Source organism: Chiloscyllium plagiosum, chromosome 11, assembly GCF_004010195.1.
Source record: "Chiloscyllium plagiosum isolate BGI_BamShark_2017 chromosome 11, ASM401019v2, whole genome shotgun sequence".
NCBI lineage: Eukaryota > Metazoa > Chordata > Chondrichthyes > Orectolobiformes > Hemiscylliidae > Chiloscyllium > Chiloscyllium plagiosum.
The window spans coordinates 68,304,374-68,330,348 of NC_057720.1; the positions used below are offsets into that span (position 1 = coordinate 68,304,374).

The following is a 25,975-nucleotide window of genomic DNA, read 5'->3' on the forward strand; positions in this document are numbered from 1 at the left end:
AAACTACTAGTCCAGTATTATCACTACAATGCCATCAGTTCTCCATATTAGAACAGGCCACAAAGCAGGACTAATTTCTAGCTTGATGGAGGACAAATTTGCACACGCGGTAGGAATTCAAACAGAATACTGAACTTCTAACATTTATTTCTGTTAAAAAAAGCATAGTGTACTGCTTCCTCACACAATGGCTGGGATAGTCCAAATATCAACTTATCACAAATTAGATAAAGCCCAATAGAATATCAAAAAACTTTATTTATAAAATATGAATCTCAAGACCAGCATGTTTACAGCAAATAGTTAATTAAAATATCACAAATAAAAGATGCCAAACCCAATCTTTGCCATTGTTGAATAACCACATTTTACATATCATATTAAGGAATAGAAATTTAAAGTTTTAAATTTGATGCCCCCAGCAAGAATCCCCCTCCAAAAACTGTAATTTGTTACCTCTGCTGGCAACTCCTATTTTTGTTGGGATATTGCAACAGTAAAATGTACACCACTAACAAATTTACATTACCAAATAATTCTTGGAATGTAAGTGAACTATCATTATTATGGGACAATTTTATAAGGATGTAAAAATCAAAATTATACATAATCCAAATGCAAAAGGAAGATTTCATTCAACACCACAACTAGTTAAACTATGCTGAAATATTTCACTGGAAATTGAATTATACTTCTGTTCTTGGTTACAAAAGTAATTGTACTTTCCTGTCAATGTGCATAATTGCAAATTTAATTTAATGTGAATCAGCTTCTCAGCCAACATGTAACATTTCTGACTATTTACATTACAGACTCCAACACATTTTCTCTGTTTAAATTGAAAGCTCACTAATAATTACCTATCCTGGATTTTTCAACAAAGATGATGCCTTTATGTAACACAATACAATTGCCATTATCACCTATGAACTGGGATCTTGAAAGTAGCTGCAACACCTTTCCAAAAAGAACTCTTCCATTCAGACCTGCCCTGTTGGCTCACTGAGCAGAAAGTTGCACGACAGAGCTGCATAAGCAGATCTTAGACAGGCCAGTGGATACTAGGCAGTAACAGTTCATAGCGTCAAGAATCAAGGAGTGAAAATCTTTGAGGGATCCTGGTTCAAACTGCTATCCATTAACAATGGCTAAAAGCACATATTTTTCAACATCAGTAAAAGGCAAAATGAAGGACAGTTGAGGGCAGAGGTTCTGCTGCGACATCAACCTTCAGGTAACCAGCCAGTCACTATGAATTGTCACATGAACAATAGTCACTTTGTAAGATACCAATAAGAATCCAGTAGCCATATAACTGTATTGGAAAGAACAATGCCTTCAGAGGAGAAAACTTGAATTTAAAAACAAACTCTTTTTCATTCACTTTCCTCTGATAAAACCCAAAATTATAAAACTAGTTTTGTACATAAATAGTAGACTTTAACAGAATTGTAATTTATCAGTATATTGGAATATATAACTGGAACAGGATTTAACTTAGGCATAACAAAATATTTATCACTGACAACTTGGAAAAATACCAATTTAATTAAAACCAGCACATATTGAAACATGTAAGCTTTATACCCAAGAAGCAATAATGAAACTCAAGATGCTTTCTAGTGCATCAACCACACCCTTCAGCAACAATTTTATAACAATTATGTAGGGAATAAGTGGACATGCCTCTATTACTACAATATGTGAATTAACAAATGATCTTTCACCCTAAAAATAACTACATTCTTGGTAAAGGATCAGCTCTAAAGAAAACATTTCATTGTGTTATGATCAGAACAAGAAATCTAATGTGGAAAGACCAGGAAAGGCTTAAACATATAGCATATAAATAACTTTTACCTTCAGACTTGCATGCAAGATTGTTGTCCATTTTCTTAAAATAATTTAAATCTGCTCCTGCCACACTGCTTGTCTCCTAAGACCTTGCTCACAGAGAGGGTTCAAGTGAGGTAAGCATGGAGATGGAGCTTATAAAAACATTATTGTAAAATCCCTATAATTTCTGAACCATGAGGAATTGCACTTCCACGAGATCAGCTCTCCAGAATGGACCTGGATCTTCAATGGGAAAAGGAATGGCAAGAGAATGGGAGGCCACACTTGGAGGTCAGAGAATAGGGGCAAAACTGCAAATTGCAGGGTTGCGGAGTGGGGAGGGTGAGTAATAAGGAGAATCAGAGAACAGGAGCATCTTTAAGTAGGATCATTGTTGAAAAGGAGATACTGTTATTAGCTCGTTACATTTTTTACATATTTTAAATTTATTTTAAAAGTTACTTAATTTATCAGTATAAAATAATTCAAGTTAAAGGGTATAATATTTTAATAGGTGTTTTTCTGAGAAGGTAGGTCCTACTGATCTATTTACAATGTTACGATTGGTTTAATGTTTCACTTAAAAGTCATGATTTTCAGGAACACAACCATCACTATAAACAAGGACTTACTGTAATGATGCTATAAACCAAACAAGAAATTTGAGAGTTACCTTTTACAATTCTTGTGAGCCCTCTATTAAAGTATAACATTCACAAATCAAATAACAATCTTTAAACTCTGTTCAGATTATGCACAGAAAATTTAAGATAAAGTAAAATGATGAATAGAAGGAAAACAATGCAGTGTGGAAAATACAGTTTAAAGGATCAGCTATTTCTGTTACATCAAACATTAACTATATTGCCTGTTCGAGGTTTCTGTCAACATATTAATCAGATAGTACCAGTCATTTCACAGCAGATAATTTAAGGTATAGATTTAGGATAGGTTGTCTTTGAAAAATTGAGATCAAACTTTTCAGAAAGAGTATTAATTGCCAGAAATAGATTAACAACATTTGAGTCACATTCAGTCAGATGAACCACTCTTCATTGACGTTTTCACTATAAAGAATTCTGACAAATAACATTTTCCACAATGGTGAAATTGTTGCAGACTGTTTGATGCAATATTTATATCCATATTCACTGGCTTGTTGTGATAAGCAAATCAATTTTTAAACCACATAATTCTGGATTTTTTAACCATTTTGGGAATCAGATTCCACGGTTTGGTCCGGTCTAATGCATAAAAGTGTAAACAGCAGCACAGAAATAAAATGGCCACTTTGCTCTTTCAAAAAGACAAAGGAAAATTTGGCTTTCAGCAACACATGGCATTTTCATTTCTTTTGTTTTAAACAAAGCTGTAGTTTGCAGGTTTTGGACTAAAATATCATAATTTTATTGAAAAACAGATATAGAACATCCTTCACTTATTCACATACTTGAAAATGAACATGCTTCAACTTGTAAACTTGTTTTCAATTTGACTTAAAATATTTTGTCAGAAAACCAAAATCTATTTGTAAACCGTATCAATTTATGAACCCTGATCGTACATTGCATAGTCTATTTCTGTCACTGAGCTCAAGCACAATTGTTCCAACTACTGATCTGCCTATATTTGCTTTGTATTTGGCCGTTGATATTCAAAGGTTAAGAATGCCATCAGTCTATACATTCATCAAGATCCTATGAAATTACATATATCTTCCCACTTATACCCACTTAAAATTATAATGCAAGTTCCATAATAATTATGTAAGTTAAAGAACATTATTTTGGACAGTTAAGTGCCTCCAGGTGAGTATTTAGACTCCTTGATGAGTTTTACACCTGCACATGAATGAACTGCTGTGCTGATTGATACTGCATCACGCTTTGCTTGGATCGGAGATGTTCTTGGGTTCATATCCATATAGAAATGTTGCAGTTATCACCAGAATGGCTCCGAAGAAAAAGACACTGAAACAAAGAAACAGATTTATAGATGAAGTCTCTCCCTATACCAAAAGCATTGAATCACCACACAACACATCCTGTATGCAGCTTTAATGAAGGCGAACTACTCTGACATTTTACTTACCAACATCAGTTTAGAATTTTATATGGTGCTCTGCAAATGACGCGCTTATATCTGGCTGACTGGTATAGTAATGCATCTTTCTTGGTTAACCTTACTTTATTTACATATATGTATCTAAAAAGTAAATGCAGGAACATGAGAAGCCTATTAAACCCTAACTAACTTTCTACCATTTTAATCAATCCATTTTCTATTCAGAAGTACATATTTCTTGAAATTAGCCTTGAATTTGAGCAACTAAAATGCCACGCTCAAGCTCTTCATCCAAGACACCCAAAACAGGAAAATGGTGAGGTTTGGTAGAATATAGGGATTAGGTAACACTAAAATGAGTTTTTCAATGTTAGATGAAATATGAAAGTTTGTTGCACGGAAAAAGGCCATATGGTCCATTATATACAAAAGGCAAACCAAACTAAGCCCAGTACCCCATTCTCAAATCATATTTTATTTCCCCTTCAAATATTTGCTTATGCTGCAACAGTCCTCTGTTCAAAAAGGTTTGTTGTAATGTTTACTCATTCAATTTAGAATTTTGATTCTAGAACATAGAAAAATACAGCGCAGTACAGGCCCTTTGGCCCTCGAGGTTGCGCTGATCCAAGCCCACCTAACCTACACTAGCCCACTATCCTCCATATGCCTATCCAATGCCCGTTTAAATGCCCATAAAGAGGGAGAGTCCACCACTTCTACTGGCAGGGCATTCCATGAACTCACGACTCGCTGAGTAAAGAATCTACCCCTAACATCTGTCCTATACCTACCACCCCTTAATTTAAAGCTATGCCCCCTCGTAATAGCTGACTCCATACGTGGAAAAAGATTCTCATGGTCAACCCTATCTAAACCCCTAATCATCTTGTACACCTCTATCAAGTCACCCTTAAACCTTCTTTTCTCCAATGAAAACAGCCCCAAGAGCCTCAGCTTTTCCTCATATGATCTTCCTACCATACCAGGCAACATCTTGGTAAACCTCCTCTGCACCCGTTCCAGGGCCTCCACATCCTTCCTATAGTATGGCGACCAAAAGTGCACACAATACTCCTGATGCGGCCGCACCAGAGTCTTATACAACTGCAACATGACCTCAGGGCTCCGGAACTCAATTCCTCTACCAATAAAAGCCAGTACGCCATATGCCTTCTTCACCGCACTATTTACCTGGGTGGCAACTTTCAGAGATCTGTGTACATGGACACCAAGATCCCTCTGCTCATCCACACTACCAAGTATCCGTCCATTAGCCCAGTACCCCGTCTTTTTGTTACTCTTATTCTTTCTCACTAACTCCTCAAGAGGGAATAAGCCATTCCTTGTCTATTATATTAATACTTTTTTTCACATAACTATTAAAACTTCATCACTTTGCTATTCATTAACTTTACTCAAGACATGAGAGTATACTTAAGGTAACTTTCTCCTAAAATATTTTTTTTCACATTTATCCATATTAAATTTCATCTGTCATGTATCTACCCACTGAATGGCCAGAACAAACAATACTATTTTTATGACTTGTGCTTTATGTCACTGAAAATATAACTCAATAACTTGGGGTTGAGTTTCTGCAAATTATACAAGTATAGGCAGGCAAAATCAGCTGAAACAGCTCAAAAGATTGGGGAATTTTTGAATTGAGTTATACTCAAAATCATCAATGCCTTCTTTTCTGTGATCTTTTGTGCTGGTACATTTCAAATTCCTGCAATTGCTTTGGTTTGGGAGTTCTTCAAATTGTACATATTTTCTTAGGTCACAGGAATATTTTAAAAGCCCTTTCACATCAAAAATGTTAACCTGAGGGAATTATGAGGTGTTCACCAATTAAGTTTTTAAATGGTTGAATGTAGTTTTTTTATGTTCAATGATTTTGAATCAGATCGGAAGACAGACAACTTTAATTACAAACATATTTTGCTGAAAAACCTATTTTCAATATTATTAATAAAACTGTACAAGGTTATCACTCTTCAATACATCAGAGAATACTTTTAAAATGGAAAAGAAAAAATGAAGCCATATTCTATTAAGCTGACCAATTGTGTTGATTTATGAAATATTATTTGAAATATCACAAACATGAAAATTTTAGCATAAACTTGGAGAATAATCTAACAATCAGTCCAAACTATGAATCTTAATCTTTTCATCTGTTCTTACTGCAGTCAACTATATTTACCCACTACATCTGATTTATTTCCTATCTGAGCACTATATGACGGTTATGTAAAGTTAATATTTCTTTTGTTTGTTCCTTGCTCCTATATTTATTGTTTTCATGCTGAATTACATATGCTAAGAATCCAAAACATCTAAACACTTGAGTGTGGATGTATTGCATTATATTATTTTAAATCTCTCAGATTTTGCTCAAGGCAACTTCTTTAGAATGCACATTTGGATCATCTAGGCCAAAACAAAAAGTTTAATAATAACATTATTAGTCTTCAATACACCATTGATCGAAATCATCTTTCCATTTGAAATATAACACTGCAAATATAACACTGCATTTACAATATGCATAAATATGATCAATATAAGGGTCCCATAGCTTTGAGAATTCAACTGGTCAAAATCAACATAGTTTAGGCAAGTAGAAGATTTTAGATATTCAAATATAACAGTCCATGGAAGTACCTGATCGCTATATCTTTCTTGAAACTTGGATCTGAATCAACTATAGAATATATAGGATAAAAGTCGCCTTTCCTGATTACAACTAAATCATTTTTATAAAATGTTCTAAATACTGATGTCCAGCCAGTTTTATATCCGATTTTGATCAAGATGAATCTGGTCTTTGTCTCATCCAACAATATAAGAATCCATAGAATAATAATGCCTTTAGAACAGACATAACTTTTACAACTAGATTTTAGTGACACAGTTTAGGGAAATGTGTGTGTAAACAATCCATTATACTTTAGAAACAATAGGTAGGGCTTATCAAAGTAATTGTTAAAGTTTACAAAAACGTTAACTTTAAAACTCGACAATATAAAAGAATTTCAAACATCTAATGCAGAACATTATCTTCAACTTTAAGTAGGTCATTAATATTTTATTTACAATGAAAATACAACAAAGTCAAGGGATGAAAATAACAAAGAAATCAGGAGTATAAATCATCCCTTGCTCCATACCTGGTGGGCACAAAGTCTTGCAGCCAGAAGTAAGAGATCAATGTTGAAAGAATGATAGATAATGATGTGGCAAAGCCTTTCAAGATGTTATCTGCATATTTGATGACTGCTGCTATTACTAGACCGCCAAGAGCCTAGTGAAAGAAAAAGTAGAATAAAAGAAATAATAGTACACGTAGAGTTTAGTAATCATTTTTAACCAAAACTAGGTAACAAAAGGTTATTGATACTCAATACAGACTGACAACACTATGAACGTCAAATAAACAAAAATCCACTAAAGCACAGGAACTTCACAATTATGACAAGTTTTCTTCCAGTTTTAAAATTTATTTTGTCAGAACGCATCTATGACTTGCAATCCAGACCAGTCTCAAGACCAGAGAACACAGTACTGTTACACATTGAGCCACTGATCATTTTCCATGGTTGGATTACACCACGCGGAGTTCAAAACACTTAAGTGGAGCAAATCGTGGCTGCCACTACATGTAATTAATGTTGTTATAGTAAGTTAGGAAACAAGCTTGTTTCTAGAGCAGTATATTTTATATTACAGCTAGCGATAAAATTTTTAATTTTTCAGGCATTTGTGGAAAATAATTAAGTAATTTCCATTGACCTGCACTGTCTTTTAATGTAGGATGAAAGTAATACCAAAGAGACTAGCCTGTATGTGACTCCAGTGCTACATTGGACTCTCGACTGCGAGGAGAAATGCTTAACGTGTCATTCAATTGTCTTGCTCCCTTTTTTAGGGCAATGGAGGATAGATAATAAACATTGGCTTTCCAAGAAGTTGTTCTCCATTCATAATTTCAGCTAAGTTTGCCAATCTGTTTGTTTTCTTAAGTTCGACTATTATAGAGGGAAGGTCAGTAATGAAGTAGCTGAAGCTAGCTGAGAAAAGATCATTTTGCTGTGGAACATCTGGGTTGATGTGATTTGTCTCTACCAATCATTATCACCTTCCTTTGCACAAGGTATGATTCTAGATTCTGTCCCAATTGACTCCTTCGTGCCACACTTGGCCAAATGCTACCTTGAGGTGAAAAGCAGGCATTTCCACTTCAGTTGTGAGTCAATCAGATCTGGGGTTAAAGTGATCTTGGTAGAACAGAAACTCAGTCAATGAACAGGATAGTGCTCTTGAAAACACTTTTAGGCATCTGCCAGATAGTGTTCTATTCATGTGTATCAATGGTAATATCCAAGAAGCCTTGGATATTGGACATCAGACTTTTTAAAAAAATTCATTCTTGAAGGCGAGAATCATTTTCAAATAGAAACCTTGCCACTCACCCCTGATTGCCCTTGAGAAGGTTGTGAACTGCCTCCATGACCCGTGACAGTCCATCTATGTAAGCACAGCAGTAAACAGGGGCTGCCTGAAAGGGAATTCTTCATTATAAATGCAGATGGTGCTGCAGGAGTAGGCTGCATCAAGTAAGTGAACTGGTGCCTTTGGATTGCTGATGATATCTGGGTAGGGAGGGCCTGAAGATTGGACATTGGTGATGTCAGGACAGTGACTGGTGGCATTTGTGTTGAGTACTTCGCTTGGTTTATTTTAAATTGAAGGGATGTTCAGGGTAAGTGTTCCCTGGTATCTTGGGTACTGGATGCCTCATGTCTTTAGCTCAATCTGATAAGCAGTGCACTTCCTGCTCAGTGTGCTTTCATCTGGCCATCATTTTGAGGTCTAAATAGACAACACAGCACTGAAGCCTCTACACAAAACTCACCAAGGAGTTTTGGACTCAGTAGATAAGGTAGAAACTGTATCCATTGGCCAGGAAACATGTAACTAATGGACACATGCTTAAGATCAAAACAAAGAGAATGAAAGGGGGCAATAATTTTGCTTTCAAACACAAAAGGATTGTTGGGATAAACAGAAACTAATAATTTTTAAGTGGGTTCATGTTAGGCTTCATATTTGAAGTATAAATGAATAGCTTCTACATTGAGTCACGCAAGATTGATGGACTAAAGCCTCATTCAGTGCTGCAAAATTCTATAGAATTAAATAGGAGAATATTAGTCATTACCACCTGCAGCAAGGGATGCTCTATCTTTCACTATCACAGGAGACTATGTATGAATGGCTTATCATAGCAACATAATCAGATCACAGAATTTCGTGAGATAATATATTGGGTAAAAAGCATCAAGAGGCAACAAACAAACAGCTTTCAAACTCAACATTATAATATTTGTTTCAATAAAACAACTGACAGAAGTAACATAGAAAGTGGATAACTAAATTGAGAGCACGGACGGGAAAGATTAGAAATTGATAAGGAAGAACTTTGTCTGATCCTAATTATGTTTTTAAACACTGCTGTTAGCTGTTTTCCCTCAACTGTATGATGATTGATCCTATTAAGTGTATTTAAACTAAAATAGTAGCATACTAGGTGATGCAGACTGCATGATTTGTACATATTTTTAATACCATTTACTGTAAATTTTGAATTTTAAGTTTGTAACATGGGTTTTCTGTGCATCTGAAGTTAATGATTAACTTGTGAATATTTCTGTAGTCATGGTGATTTCATTTTACACAGTTTTATGAGGCCTGGTTGCAGAATTAATATGTTTTCTAAAATTAGTGGAGTTTTACAACTAAACAAGATAAACAAGGTACACTTGAGAAGGTTAGGAAAGTTTTTAAAAAATTTAATAGCTTATATTTTAGAGAGTTTTTCTTTCCAATTTTGAGTTTTGGAGCAGTCCTGCAAATTCCTTTGAAGAAGAGTCTTGTGGTCACCAGTACTCCTGGGAAGTGAAGGATATAGGGAAGCTAAATTATATTAAAGTGTTTCTGATCGTTCCAGACCAGAAGTGTTGGGATAAAAATCCTAAAGTTACTTAAAATTGCATATGTTTCAGCTCAGGTGTATAATCGATCCAGGTAGATGATATTAGATTACATTAGATTCCTACAGTGTGGAAACAGGCCATTTGGCCCAACAAGTCCACACCGACCCTCAGAAGAGTAACCCACCCTCTGACTAATGCACCTAACATTATGGGCGATTTAGCATGGTCAATTCACCTGACTTGCACATCTTTGGATTGTCGGAGGAAACCCACGCAGGCACGGGGAGAATGTGCAAACTCCACACAGACAGTTGCCAAAGGCTGGAATTGAACCTGGATCCCTGGCACTGTGATGCAGCAGTGCTAACCACTGAGCAACTGTGCCACCCAGTTCCAGTTCCAGTCCATAAATTAAAGTCACAAGTGAATTAAACTTTGGTCCTATACAAAATGTGATTTTGGGTACTGTACCTTGGGTGCATTTTGCTTCTATACAAAAGCTTTTTTTTTGTTTCAATTTATAAAGGATTTATTTTAGAATTAATGGGATAATATATTTTACTGTATGTTTTTAAAATCTTTGAACATTTAAGTGGATAAATTTGATTTAATTTTATCATCCCTTTTGTTCATAAACTTCTGTTTTATTGTTAATGCAAAATCTTTGGTATTGTCGACTAATGCTTCAGACTGGAATCTGCTTTGTCCAGTTATAATATCAGCGAAGATCATAACTAATTTACAAATCCCTTTTCAGTTTCTGCCAGCCCCAGTTAATAAGTTGTTTATATTTTCTTTCTACTCCTTTAAAAGAGATTATTCTATTACAATCGCAGAACACCAGGTGGGTGAAAAAACATTTACATGACTTAAATTTCTCTCTAACTGGAACTGTTTAAAACTCTACTAAAAAAAAAGGATAGCTGCAATTATTTTTCCAATAAAACAAATCCAAAGCAGCTTTTGGAAGAAGCCTCAATTCGATGCTAGTTCCTGCACGTTTTTCCGATTTCAGATCTATCTCAGGGATTGGGAGATTTATTTTATAAATTTTAATTTAAGGATGGGCGGTTTGTGCCCAATTTTGTCATAAAACCTTGCAGTGGTGTGCTTTAGGACAAATCTCCCCTTAGATTTCAATATTTAACATCTTCATTACGTCATTGTTTGGGTGTACAGAACTTGAGTATTGCTGAAAAAAGACATATTTTGTCGAAGTTTCTCATTGTCCACTCATCAGGATAGTTCGCAAAAATACCAACATAAAGGGAAAACAACATTTATGTTTGTATGACAGGAGAAAACCAATTGGTTAGAAAGTGGGTTTACAGTGTGGCGCACCCACATAGATTGGAAGCTATATATTAGTACACAGGGCCCTGTCTCTTAAGATAGAAAGAACATATGTACAATGTACCTGTTTGAACTCAACAAAATAGATGACAATCACTGTTTGGTTCATTCCTCAAAGAAATGCTTTGACTAGAGTCAACTTGGTCAATTCCAATTCAAACAAAATCTGGCAGTTAGCTGTCAGTCACTATCTAACTAGTGCATTCTCATGACAACGTCTCTACCAACCAGAATTCAACTAATTGTCTGTCTTCTTCTACAGCATGAATGTTGTTTTCCCTTTACTTTGGTATCCTTGCAAACTGTCCTGTTGAGTGCAGGATAAAAAACATCAAAAATATGTCATTTTCAACAATACCTGCATTAAGATTGAATTCAGACCTGTAGAATGACAACAATCCAAGTGAATTTGTTGTACCCCTGGAAGATTCCATGTTCTTTTACTCGTTGCCCATCATATACATATACACCCATGATTCCAAAAATACTTCCGAACAAACCTATAGGAGATAAGAAAATATCAACCCATTATGATATTCCTTTTTGCTATTTTATGCATCTAATATTTTAATTGAATTATATAAATAGGGAAATATAGATTCATCTTTCTTGTTTGTATTAATTCAGTGTTCAATCACAATCACAATATGTCTTGTATATGAATGGAACACTTGAAACATCAGTTACAGCTGAATGGCCACATTCAAAATCTTACTGAAAACATGAAACCTATGTATAGAAGACCACCTGACTCTGTAAAATCTTTAAATCATCCTTGACATTGAATACAAGGTAGGTACATTGCTTTCACGTCCTGAGGGTTTCTAAAGGTAAAATCATAAATTACTTGTTCTAAACATGACAAGTGTATAAAAATGCTTACAGTCTTTGAGATTTAAATACCATCACAATCAAAATCGTTTCTTACTTGTTCTATTATCTAAGCAGAGATTGCAGAACCTGACAAGATGAAATGAGAGCAGAACGGTTGCATCTAATTTTATTGAAGCAAAATTTTAAAGTTCAAGCAAATTTTAATTCTATTTCTTTCTTTTGGAAGGCTCATCCATCTTAAAAATAAATATGATAAAACTGCTGTCAAATTTTATATTCCAAGCATGTATAATTGGTTGAGAGGAAAGATAAACACCTTTTTCTGTTTTTAGTGGATCAATTTGTATCAGACGCATCCAGAAATGTCTTAGACCTATTTGATGAATCATATTTTACATTGAATGTTTTGAACTTAATTCAAATATACACGTCAGATCATAGAATCTCTCTAGTGTGGAAGCAGGCTATTCAGCCCATTGAGTCCACGCTGACACTCCGAACAGCATCCCATCCAGCAATTATCTCTCCGCCTATAAATTCTGTGCCTGTGCACTTCCTTCCACTTCACCTGACAAAGGGGCAACACTCCGAAAGCTTGTGATTTCAAATAAACCTGTTGGACTATAACCTGGTGTTGTGTGACTTCTACGTTTATTCAAGTTGGAGTTACAGTACTAGAGTTCCCATGGTCATTTATATTGCTTTAATTCTTTTCCTTCTCAGACACATAAATTAGCATTACATTGTTCCCACAACTTCAAGTATGCCCACATAGGTCTTCTTCATTACTCTGCAAAGGGATACAATTATATTTCATTGATTAGTTTCATGCTATTGCAATCTTTTTTTTTATTCATATTTAATTGGCAACTGTGGCTCAGTTGTCTGCATTCAACCCAAGTCATAAGATCACATTCCATTTCAGGGTTTAAAAGTAGAAATCACAACTGATAGTCTAGTACAGGTCTGAGGGAGGTGCTAAACAGCTGTCTTTCAGTTGAGATAATAAATCAAGATCCCATCTATGCTGCCAGATGGACATAAAAGATCCAGGTCACTGTATCAAAGATGAGCAGGAGACAGTTTTTCCTAATCACCTGGTTAGCATTACTCCTCAATCAACATCAGAGTCCAGTGATGCGCTTTGTAAGTTCAAAGAACAACACCTTATCTTTTGACTTTGCATACTACTGTACAGCCTTCTGGACAAAACATTGAGTTCATTCCGTCACACATCTCTGTCTGTCTGTGTTTTTTAAAATCTTTTCCCATTATTGATTTCTTTTGGTGGGTTCAAATGGTTGTAGTCATTCATGCATTAATTCAGATAAAACTTTTGCATCTGTACTACACCCACTACCACTCCCTTTCATCATTACATCATTAAATATTTTATTTTTCTCTCTATCATAGAGCTTCCCACCTGTTGTTCTCCAACGTTAACACGCTGCCTTCCATGGTTGAAAACCTCCTCCACAATAGGTCATCTCAACCTGACATATTAACACTCTTTCTTTCTCTCTAGAAATGCTGCTTGATCTACTATTTCTACCATTTATTGTTTTTATTTCAGATTCCCAGCATCTTTACTATTTCGTTTTGCTTTCATAAATTTGAACTCGATTGCAAAATGCAATGTTCTACAGCTAAACTGGCATATGTTTTGGGGTGTTGTCTGCAGGTAAATTCCTTTAACCATTACTAAACTTCAAAGTGACTTAATCTTGTATTTGGAACAATTATTTCTGGTGCAAAGACATGCACTGAAACCTCAGTCTATCCCAAATTCCGACCTAGAATTCTGTAGCCCTAGTGTTAGCTTTGATCTCTGCTGTTAGAATTAATTCTGTAACTTTTAAACCCACTGCCTGAGATATGAAGTTAATTTCCCTCTGGCCTATCTGTTTTGCCTTGACTAAACTAACAAGATTAACCATAATTTAGATATTATTATAGAATCATAGAATGATACAGCATAAAATGAGACTATGCTTGTCCTAATGCGATAGAGGATCTACACAATTAGCCACATGCATTTCCTCTTTCATATTAACCTTTTAAATTTTACATCAAGTGTGTAACCTATTTCATGAGAAAACTGCTGTTGAATCTTTTCATATATTGTAATTCAGATCATAAAATTCACTGATTAACTCTTCCCTCCCACCATGTTGCTTGTAGCCACTAGATCCCTCTGCCACTAGAAATGATTTTTCCTTATTTATTATATTGGAATCCTTAAAAGGTCTTGAATACATCTATCAAATCTCATATTAAATCTTCTTCCCTTAAAGATCAAGTTATTGATCTCTCCATAACTTATGTTTCTCATCCTGGGTATTATTATAGTTAATAACCTGCAAATCTCAGATCTTGACATCCTTCCTAAAATATAGTGCCTGAATTAAACAAAATTCTCCAGCTGGGGACTAACCAGTAATTTATGAAGGTTTACCTTAATTCCATACTTTATACTCTACCTCACTTATAAAACTCTTTTAAATAGTCTTCTTAATTTGTCCCACCCCTTTCAAAGAAGATATGTATGCATGTAGGTAGGTGCTTCCTAATAGTCACGCTATCCATCTGATATGGTGTTAGGTTTGTTATTTTTCTAAGCGATCTATTGGTTTGATTCAATATCATGGTTATTATCAAAAACACTACTTCCTCTAGTACAGCATATCTGTTTCTTCACATCTATAACACTCTTTAAATTAATTTCTTTATCAGCTCAATTGCAATTAACTCTCATTTCTAGATTCTTATCTTGCTAAAACATAACTGAGTCATTAATATATTTTCCATTGGATAGCTCATTATATGCATTCCTATTTCAATGTCTTCTTCCAGATGTATTTTATGATTTCATTATCAGTTCAAACTTCCAAGTTTGTTTGCCTTATTTACCTTTTCTCTTTATTATGGCAGGTACCAGTTATAAAGCCAGGTTAATTTATGCCATGTCCATTGATTCAGGAATCCAGTACTATGACAATGACATTATCTTCTAAATTATACTAACTACTACTTAGTATTTGATTAATAAAGCCTTCACAACATTCTACTTCTCTTTTCATTTGTTTCACATGACAATGTCCTCTAACTGCTCATCTCTTTGTCTTCGCACTAACGTACCTATCTCTGTGATCATTTGTCCAAATATAAGGGCAAAGCTTACACTATTCCAGTTCAGTGATGCAGGCATAAGTGGTCAAAAAATTGCTAACATAGAGACGAATTGGCTTCACCAGATGCTGCAAAAATAGCACTTAAATCTTAGACATGGGGTTTGTGAAGGCATCATGACTTGGGTGGGTGTACTTGCTTATGGAAATAAATGTTGGGTTATGTGAAGAATTGTTTTTAAGCAGTAAGTTTCAAGACTTGAGATTTTATCATGTCAAATGTTAAAATGCACAGTTACTTTTGCAAAGCAAATCTCTTTCCTGATTGACTATTTTAATTTTGAATCTCTCAGTAGCAAAATGCCAACCAGCATATACTAGGTCAGAGGTATATCGAGGGTCAGATAAGAGAGGTCACCTGGAGCTACAATAATACAAAGAGTAAAAAAAAAGATTGGAGTGAAGGTTTCAGAAAAATGAGACAACTTTGCCCTAGGTCTGTTCAGCCATGCTGGATTCATACTACTGTCTTGACCACTGCTGGCACATCAGGGTTTTGTTGTTCCACAGATGCAAGTAATTGGAAAAAAAATGGTTGGCATAAAAACTGGCATCAAAAAGAACCAAGTGGCTCTAGTTAAGAGTGAACAAAGAGTGGACAACATTTGGCTAGGAGCATTACGATTGGTCCCTGGTAAACATATGCAAGTTAATCACAAATAACAATTTTTATATATAGATGTTTACTGGTATTATACATTTGAGTTGCATTTTAGGACTGCAATCAAAAGGTCAAAATAGAAATTTTCAGATTTGGTCATACTCACCTAATTGAATGTTTCTAATCCAAACTGACTGTTTTGTCCCCTTAAGGATTTTCTCAAAGTAAACTCCTGCAAATCCACTGGATAAACAAGCACTGAGCACAGCTATCAAACCCACAAACTGGGAACCTGCAGAGAGCTCCTGCTTTACCTCTTCTGTGGTATCTGTTGGCCACTGAAACAAATTGCATAATTTTATTTTCGCATGTGGAAACAAATATATTTTTTAAAAGGGTTATTTCCAATATATTACAATAGAATAAAGAGAGACAGCAACTTGGTTCCAATGAAGTCATTCTCATCTCAGTCAGAAGGTTGTTGATTCAGGCCCTGCTGTTCGACCTGGGCATATATTCTAGGCCAAGACTTCAATACAATGCTGCATTACTGAAGGTGCCAACTTTTGGATAACATGTCAAACAGAAGTCTACTACTGGAAGGCTAGAGAAGCTTTTGACAAAGGATAGGAAGTTTACATGGTGCCCTGGCTAACTTGTATCTCTCAAGCAAACACTATCTGGAACAAACTGAATAGTCATTTAACTTGTGGTGTTTCTAGGCTGTCGCTGCTTTCAACGCGGTTAGAGTCATAGAGATGTACAGCATGGAAACAGACCCTTCAGTACAAATCGTCCATGCCGACCAGATATCCTAAACTAATATAGTCCCATTTGCCAACACTTGGCCCATATCTCTCTATACCCTTCCTATTTATATACCCATCCAGATGCATCTTGAATGTTGTATTTGTACCAGCCTCCACCACTTCCTCTGGCAGCTCATTCCATACACGCATCAACCCCTGCGTGAAAAGGTTGCCCCTTAGGTCCCTTTTAAATCTCACCCCAAACCTATGCCCTCTGGTTCTGGACTTCCTCACCACCCCTAGTAAAATATCTTGTCTACTTAACCTATCCATGCCCCTCATGATTTTATAAACCTTTATAAGGTTACCCCTCAGCCTCCGACACTCCAGGAAAACAGTCTCAGCCTGGTCAGCCTCTCCTTATAGCTGAAATCCTCCAACTCTGGCAACATCTTCACTGAATCTTGTAAATCTTCACTGAACCCTTTCAGGTTTCACAATATCCTTTCAATAAGATACCAGAATTGCACACAATATTCCACGAGTGGCCTAACCAATGTCTCGTACAGCCACAACATGACCTCCCAACTCCTATAAACAATGGTCTGACCAGTAAAGGAAAGCATATCAAACACCTGCTTCACTATCCAATCGACCTGCAATTCCACTTTCAAGGAACCATGAACCTTGAAACTAGAAGGTTGCCTAGTCTTGTCAAGTTTTCTAGATAAATATCAGAAATTTTGGCTGGTAGTATGCCAGATTACACAAAGTTCACAATATTTTTCACAAAAATGGGACAAATGATGAGGGCAGAGTGGAGGATGGCTAGGAGACTGGTTAGCAAGATTAGATCTCATGGAGTACAGGGAGGACTAGCCTTTTGGATACAGAACTGGCTCAAACGTAGAAGACAGAGGATGGTGGTGGAGGATTGCTTTTCAGACAAGAAGTCTATGACCAGTGGTGTGCCACAAGGATCAGCGATGGGTCCACAATGTTTCGTCATTTGTAATAAATGCTTTGGATATGAACATAGGAGGTTTAGTTAGTAAGGTTGCAGGTGACATCAAAATTGGAAGTGTAGTGGTAGGTGGAGAAGGTTACCTCAGATTACAACGGGATCATCATTAGTTGGTCCAATGAGCTGAAAAGTGGCAGATGGAGTTAAATTTAGATAAATGTGAGGTGCTACACATTGGGAAAGCAAATCAGAGTAGGACTTATCCATTGAGGGAGTGTTGTTGAACAAAGAGACCTTGGAGTGCAGTTCGTAACTCCTTGAAATTAGAGTCTCAGGTAGATAGGATAGTGAAGGCATAGGTTTAGGGCAAGGGGGGAAAAGATATAAAAGGGAACTAAGGGGCAACCTTTTCACGCAGAGGGTGATGCGTGTATGGAATGAATTACCAGAGGAAGTGGAGGAGGCTGGTACAATTGCAACATTTAAAAGTCATCTGGATGGGTATATGAATAGGAAGGGTTTAGAGGGATATGGGCTAAGTGCTATATTAGGTTGGGATATCTGGTCAGCATGGGCTAGTTGGACCAAAAGGTCTGTTTCCATGCTGTAAATCTCTATGATTTTCTAAATCGGTTGCATCATGTGCATTTTTTGATGGGTGGCTTTTGCGTTTTAGACTTAGTCATAGTACTGGAATATCTAATTAATAAAAATCAGTTGCTCATGTAGCTGCTGAAAAATACTGTGAAAGGTTTAAGTTAATTTATGAACATCATTTATTCCTTGATCAAATTTGTTGGCAATGTTTGCCAGAAACTAACCTGGTAGATATAAGTGAATCTGGTTCTACTTTTAAATCAAAGATAGAACTACAGTACAGTTTGCAAATGCTGTAGGCTTGCAGGAAGCTTTCTGTTCAGAAAATTTAAGCGTCCTCAGTCTTTTATAGCTTTTGCACTTACCTATAATTTACAATTTAGAGTCATGCAAACAAATGGATTGACAAAGAAATGTTTCCAGAATACTTTCAATGTTTTTGCACTAGTGGTGAAAGAACAAATTTGAAAAATAAGCAAGCTTGAAAATAGTGAAGCTAGTCAGCCAAGCTCACCCTCATGAAAACGGCTGCATATTTAACTAGATGGCTTTAAGCAAAATCAGTGCCCAATATCGACAAGTGTTTCTGTTATTGGGGTGGGGTGGGGTGGGGCGGGGGAGAGAGAGAAAGGGAGTCACTGCTGATCTTTTATCAACATTGCATGTCCACTTAATTACTTAACAGAGAAGTATTAAAATAGAAAGAAAAGCCATAACATCCCTCCAACATGCGAGTCTCGTGGCCCCTTGTAACTTTGTTATATGGGACACAATCCATGTTTGGGAAACTGCCTCTCCAGGTTTTCGCAAAGGTCTTGAAACGATTTCTCTGTATAACAGTGGCTAGTGAAGAATCCGGGTCTCACGGCAGCATTTGTCAGAGGAACTTGAGCTCAAACGGACAGGTGCACTGGCGCCAAACGCATTGAACGGTTCCCTCACCCTGTCTACAGGGTAGGTGGTTAAGGGCCAATAACCAGCTCCCACAGGTAGCTCTGAGTCAGGCTGCGCAGTTCCTCCAGGGCATAGTCTTCAGGCATAGGCAGCTTGCGGATGTAAGGAGCGAGCAGGCGGAGGGGAACATGCTGGAGACTCGGGCTCTGTCCCCAGGTGACTCTGCACTGTGCTGGAGGGTGGTGGCACGGTGGCACAGTGGTTAGCACTGTTGCCTCACAGCGCCAGAGACCCGGGTTCAATTCCCACCTCAGGCGACTGACTGTGTGGAGTTTGCACGTTCTCCCCGTGTCTGCGTGGGTTTCCTCCGGGTGCTCCAGTTTCCTCCCACAGTCCAAAGATGTGCAGGTTAGGTGAATTGGCCATGCTAAATTGCCCGTAGTGTTAGATGAGGGGGTAAATGTAGGGGAATGGGTCTGGGTGGGTTACGCTTCGGCGGGTCGGTGTGGACTTGTTGGGCCGAAGGGCCTGTTTCCACACAGTAAGTAATCTAATCTAATCTAATCCAAGTTAGTGAACAGTAATATTCTTGCCAATTTCCTGCCTCATGTGATTTCCTGATGTGATCTCATTAATTCAACCTATGAGGACCAGGATGGAATCCTTTATTCTCCTTACTGGCAGGACTGACATTCATTGTCCATGAACTGACTTGTTTTTTTAAGATGAGAAGATGAGAAGATTGAGGAGAACTAATTGAAGTATATAAATTGCTAAAAGGGATTAACAAAGAGACGTAGAAAGGATGCTACGCCATGCAGAATACTCGAGGATGAAGGGTCATAATTTTAGGATAAGGGGTAGCAGACTTCGAGTCAGAGTCAAACAGATGAGGAGATACTAGTTCTTCAAAGGATCGTGAATCTGTGGAATTCATTACTCCAGAATATGGTGGATGCCAGGACACTGAGTAAACGTGAGGAGGAAACAGATTATGGGAGACCGAGCAGGAAACTGACAAGTTGAGGCGAGATCAAAATTGTATTAAACAGTGGAGCAGACTCAAGGGGCTGAATGGCTTACTTCCACACATGGCTCATATGGCTCTCTAAACCATTTCAGAAGGCAGTTAAGAGGCAAGCACATTGCGAATATGAAATTCAAGACATAAAGTGGTATACAAAGGTGAGTTTATAAACAAGTCCATCATCATGAAAACACTAAACAAACTTTTCAACTGATTTCTGGCATCAATGTTTTTGTTTTTAAAATGGGGCCTCTACTTGGAATTCAGTAAAACATGCAATGTTGAGGAGGGCTTGAAGAAAATGGTTACTAAGCATTACATTTACAGAAGGCTCTTCTGATGATGATGCAGAAGCATTTAATGTAAGACCTAAAATGAAATTACAGAAATAGTGATTGTTCCCCTTTTCTTTTATTCATTCATGAATGTGGGTGTTGGTATTATTGCCCATCCTTAGTTGCACTTAAGGTGGTACTGAGCTGCCTCCTTGAACCATTGCAATCCATTTTGTATAGGCAGACCTACAATATCTTTCAGGAGGGAGTTCCAGGGTTTTGACCCAGTTAAGGAACAATAATATATTAATATATTTCCAAGTCAGGATAATGAGTGACTTAATGGAGAACTTCCAAATAGTGGTGTCTCCATGTGTGTGCTGCCCCTGTCCTTTCGGATAGCAGTGGTTGAGAGTTTGGAAGATGCTAGGAAAAGGTGGTATATATTCTGAACAATTTCCAATGCCTTCTACGTAGAGTCAGAGATGTACAGCACAGAAACGGACTCTTTGGTCCAACCCGTCCTTGCCAACCAGATATTCGAACCCAATCTAGTCCCACCTACCAGCACCCGGCCCATATCCCTCCAAACCCTTCCTCTTCACATACCCATCCAAGTGCCTTTTAAATGTTGCAATTGTACCAGCCTCCAACACTTCCTCTGGCAGTTAATTCCATACACGCACCACCTTCTGTGTGAAAATGTTGCCCCTTAGGTCCCTTTTAAATTTTTCCCTTCTCACCCTAAACCTATGCCCTCTAGTTCTGGACTCTCCGACCCCAGGGAAAAGACTTTGTCTATTTATCCTATCCATACTCTTCATAATTTTGTAAACCTCTATAAGGTTACCCCTCAGCCTTCAATGCTCCAGGGAAAACATTCCCAAACCTGTTCAGCCTCTCCCTATAGCTCAAATCCTCCAACCCTGGCAACATCCTTGTAAATCTTTTCTGAACCCTTTCAAGTTTCATAACATCTTTCCGATATGAAGGAGACCAGAATTGCATGCAATATTCCAACAGTGGTCCAACCAATGTCCTGTACAGCTGCAACATGACCGCCCAACTGCTGTACTCAATACTCTGACCAATAAAGGAAAGCATACAAAACGCCTTCTTCACTATCCTATCTACCTGCAACTCCACTTTCAAGGAGCTATGAACATGCACTCCAAGGTCTCTTTGTTCAGCAACACTCCCTAGGACCTTACCATTATGTGTATAAGTCCGTCTAAGATTTGCTTTCCCAAAATGCAGCATCTCGTATTTATCTGAATTAAACTCCATCTGCCACTTCTCAGACCACTGGCCCATCTGATCAAGATCCTGTTGTAATTTGAGGTAACCCTCTTCACTGTCCACTATACCTCTAATTTTAGTGTCATCTGCAAACTTACTAACTATACCTCTTATGCTCACATCCAAATCATTTATGTAAATGACAAAAAGTAGTGGACCCAGCACCGATCCTTGTGGCAATCCACTAGTCACAGACCTCCAGTCTGAAAACCAACCCTCCACCACCACCCTCTGTCTTCTACCTTTGAGCCAGTTCTGTATCCAAATGGCTAGTTCTCCCTGTATTCTGTGAGATTTAACCTTGCTAACTAGTCTCTCATGGAAAACCTTGTTGAATGCCTTATTGAAGTCCAAATAGATCACATCTACCACGCTCCCCTCATCAATTATCTTTGTTACTTTTTCAAAAAACTTAATCAAGTTTGTGAGACATGATTTCCCATGCACAAAGCTGTGTTGACTATCCTTAATCAGTCCTTGTCTTTCCAAATACACGTACAACCTGTCCCTCATGATACCCTCCAACAACTTGCTCACCACTGACATCAGGTTCACTGGTCTATAGTTCCCTGGCTTTGCCTTACCACCCTTCTTAAACAGTGGCACCAAGTTAGTCAACCTCCAGGACCTCACCTGTGACTATCTTCAAGAACAGGTGCAAGACTGGCTGAGGATTAGTTCCTCAAATATCTATGTATTGCATTACAGGTAGTTGTTGGATAACATGTTCTGGCAGCGCATGTTTGCCGCAGTGGAAATGGAGATGTTACACACTGTTACTAATGAGTGTCAGTGTAGGAGGAAGTGAATGTTTATGGATGTGGTGCGAATCAAGTGGGCTGCTTTGATCTGGGTGGTGTCAAGCTTCAAGAAATTGTATAACAAACAAAAAAACTTGCAGATGCTGTAAATCAGAAACAAAAACAAGTTACTGGGAAAAACTCAGCAGGTCTGGCAACATCTGTGAAAATAGGTCAAAGCTAATGTTGTGGGTCTGGTGCCTTTGTTCTGATGAAGGGTCACCAGACCTGAAAAATTAACTCTGATTTCTCTTCACAGATGCTGCTAGACCTGTTGAGTTTTCCCAGCAACTTCTGTTTTTGTTCAAGCAGTTGGAGATACATTCTTCCAGGCAAGTAGAGAATTACCATTATATTACTAACATGTGTTTGTAGATGGTAGAAAGGTTTCGGGACTCAAAAAGTGAGTTACTTAGTGCAGGTTCCAAGCGTCTGACCTGCTCTTGTAGCTGCAGTATTTATGTGGCTATCGATTCCTGATGAAGGACTTTGGCCCGAAATGTTGACTCTCCTACTTCTCGGATGCTCCCTGACCTGCTGTGCTTTTCCCGCACCATTCTAATCTTGAATCTAATCTCCAGCATCTGCAGTACCCACTTTTGCCATTTATATGGCAATACCAATTCAGTTCCTAGTTAATAGTTACCTCCAGGATTTGGTGATCGTGGTGCCATCAGGGGGCAATGGTCAGATTGTGTATTGTTGGAGATGCTCACTGCCGGTCATGTGTGTGGCATGAATGTTACTTGCCACATGTCAGTCTAAACGTGATACTATCCAAGTGTTAATGTAACAAAAAACAACAAATACTGGAAATGCAAAAGACCAAAGCTTTCGCAGCAATCTTCAGCCTGAAGTGCTGAGTGGCCTCCTCCAGTGGTCGCCAGCATTACAGATAACAGTCTTCAGCCACATGATATCAAGCAATGTTTGGACACACTGGGATACTGCAAAGACTACAGGCCCTGATAACATTCTGGCAATAGTCCTGAAGACTTATGCTCCAAGACTTACCAGTCACCTAGCCAAGCTGTTCCAATACAGTTACAACACTGACATCTACTCAACAATGTGGAAAATTGCCCAAGTATGTCCTATACATAAAAAGATGGACAAATCCAACCTGGCCAATTACTGCCCCTTCAGTCTATTCTCAGTCATCAGTAAAGTGTGGAAAGTGTCATCAACTGTGCTATCAAGCAGCACCTGCTTAGCAATGACCTGCTCAATGATGCCCAGTTTGGATTTTACCAGGGTCATTCAGCTCCAAACTTCATTACAGCTTTGGTCCAAAAATGGCCAAGAGCGTTGAAATCCAGATGGGAGGTAAGAATGACAGCCATTGACATCAAGACTGCATTTGACAGAGTGTGGCATCAAGGAGCCCTAGCAAAACTGAAATCAATGGGCATCGGGAAGCAAACTCTCCGATGGTTGCGTCAGGTATGACTCCATCGGAAAATGGTTGTGGTTGTTGGAGGTCAGTCATATCAGTTCCAAGACATCTCTGCAGGAGTTCCTCAAGGTACTGTCCTCAGCCCAACCATCTTCTGCTGCTTCACCAATGACCTTCTTTCCATCAAAAGATCAGTTCAGAAGAGATTTATTAGGATGTTGAAAGGTATGAAAGGTTTGAGTTATAAAGAAAGGCTGGATAGACTGGACATTTTTCATTGGAGCAAAGAAGGTTGAGGGGTGACCTTATAGAAGTTTATAAAATAATAAGAGGGTACAAGTAGAGTTGAGGGAATTTCAAGACTAGGGTGCATATTTTTAAAGTGAGGGGAGAGAGATCTAAAAAAATGTCAGAGGTTTTTGTTTTACACAGAGGATGGTTCGCATATGGAATGAATTTCCTGAAGAAGTGGTGGAATTGGGTACAATTGCAAAGTTTAAAAGACATTTGAATGGATACATGAATAGGAAAGAATTGGAGGGAAATGGGCCAGGATCAGGCAATGGGATTAGTTTAGTATGGGATTATGTTCGGCATGGACTGGTTTGACCAAAGGATTTGTTCCCGTACTATATGACCCTATGTTCGTCAATGCTTGCAAAATGTTCAGCACCATTCGTGACTCCTCAGATACTGAAGCAGTCCAAAATCTGCACAATATCGAGGCTTGGGCTGACAAGTAATAAGAGTCGCGCCACACAAATGCCAGGCTATGACCAGCACAAATTAGAGACAATCTGACCACTGCCTCTTTGCATTCAATGATGCTACCATCACTCAATCCCCCACTATCAACATCCTCGGGGGTACCATTGACAGAAGCTTAACTGGACTCATCACATAAATACAGTGGCTACAACAGCAGGTCAGAAGCTGGGAACAACGTGGAGAGTATCTCACCTCCTGATTCCTTAAAGCCTCTCCTCCATCTACAAGGCACAAGTCAGGAATGTGATGGAACACCCACTTGGCTGCATGGGTGCAGCCCAACAACACTCAAGAAGCTGGACACCATCCAGGACAAAGCAACCTGCTTGACTGGTACTACATTGAAAGCACCCACTCCCTCCATCACCAATGCTCAGTAGCACCAGTGTGTACTATCTGAAAGACGCTCTGCAGAAATGCACCAAAGATCCTCAGACAGCACATTCCAAGCCCACGACCATTTCTATCTAGAAGGACAAGTGTTGCAGATATATGGGAAAAGTTCCCCTCCAAATCACTCACCATTCTGGCTTGGAAATATATCAGCATTCCTCCCCTATCACTGGGTCAAAACCCTGGAATTCCCTCCCTAATGATATTGTGGGGCAATCCACAGCAGGTGGACAGCAGCAGTTCAAGCCAGCAGCTCACCACCACCTTCTCGAGCGCAATTGGGATGGGCAATAAATGCTGGCCAGCCAGCAATGACCACATCCCACAAAATGAATAAATTTAAAATAAGAAAAAGCTGAATCAAAAACAGAAATTACTGTAAAAACTCAGCAAGTCCGGCAGTATATGTGGAGAGAAAGTACAGGGATGTTTTGAGCCCAGGGAGCTTTCTGTGGAACTGATAGAAGCTAGGAAAAGATGGTACATTGTCTGAACAATTTCCAATGCCTTCTACATCTTCAGGAACAGGTGCAAGAGTGGCTGAGGATGAGCTCCTCAAAAATCTATGTACTGCATTACAGGTAGTTCTCGGATAACATGCATTCCGGCAGTGCAATGGGTTTGTAATGTCGCTGAGGAATGAAGGAATAATATTTTCAAAAACAGTTACTTCTATTTGCAATAATGTAATTCCAGTAGTACTCGTTTCATGCGCATGCACTGATGTCAGCGCCAATCTTTATGTCATTCTGTGCATATATCACTGTCAGCTGCTGACAGAGCAGCTTTCTGAGAGAAATACATTGAGCAGCTTCCTATGAAAAGTACACTACTCCTAGGTTATCCCCATTTTTGAAAAAATGGAGGGCATTGTGATAAGAACATTAGCAAGAAGCATCCTGGTGATAAAAATTGCAGGTGGTGAACGCAAA

At 38.0% G+C, this 25,975-nt stretch overlaps 1 protein-coding gene across 9 annotated transcripts in view; it reads right to left on the minus strand.

Moving 5' to 3' along the window:
* Positions 1-238: 238 nt before the first annotated feature.
* The window catches only part of LOC122554534 (UDP-N-acetylglucosamine transporter-like), a 60,604-nt gene continuing 34,867 nt past the window's right edge, over positions 239-25,975 (minus strand). For 8 of the 9 annotated variants that reach the window (XM_043699705.1, XM_043699699.1, XM_043699698.1 and 5 more), the window contains 4 exons: positions 16,048-16,219; positions 11,640-11,758; positions 7,080-7,213; positions 239-3,806 (listed from right to left, as the gene is read on the minus strand). In XM_043699705.1, the coding sequence (XP_043555640.1) occupies positions 3,716-3,806; positions 7,080-7,213; positions 11,640-11,758; positions 16,048-16,219 (516 nt within the window). In that variant the 3' untranslated portion in view covers positions 239-3,715. Of the gene's footprint in view, positions 3,807-7,079; positions 7,214-11,616; positions 11,759-16,047; positions 16,220-25,975 lie in introns of those variants that run through there. The other variant, XM_043699706.1, reaches the window with a different exon arrangement.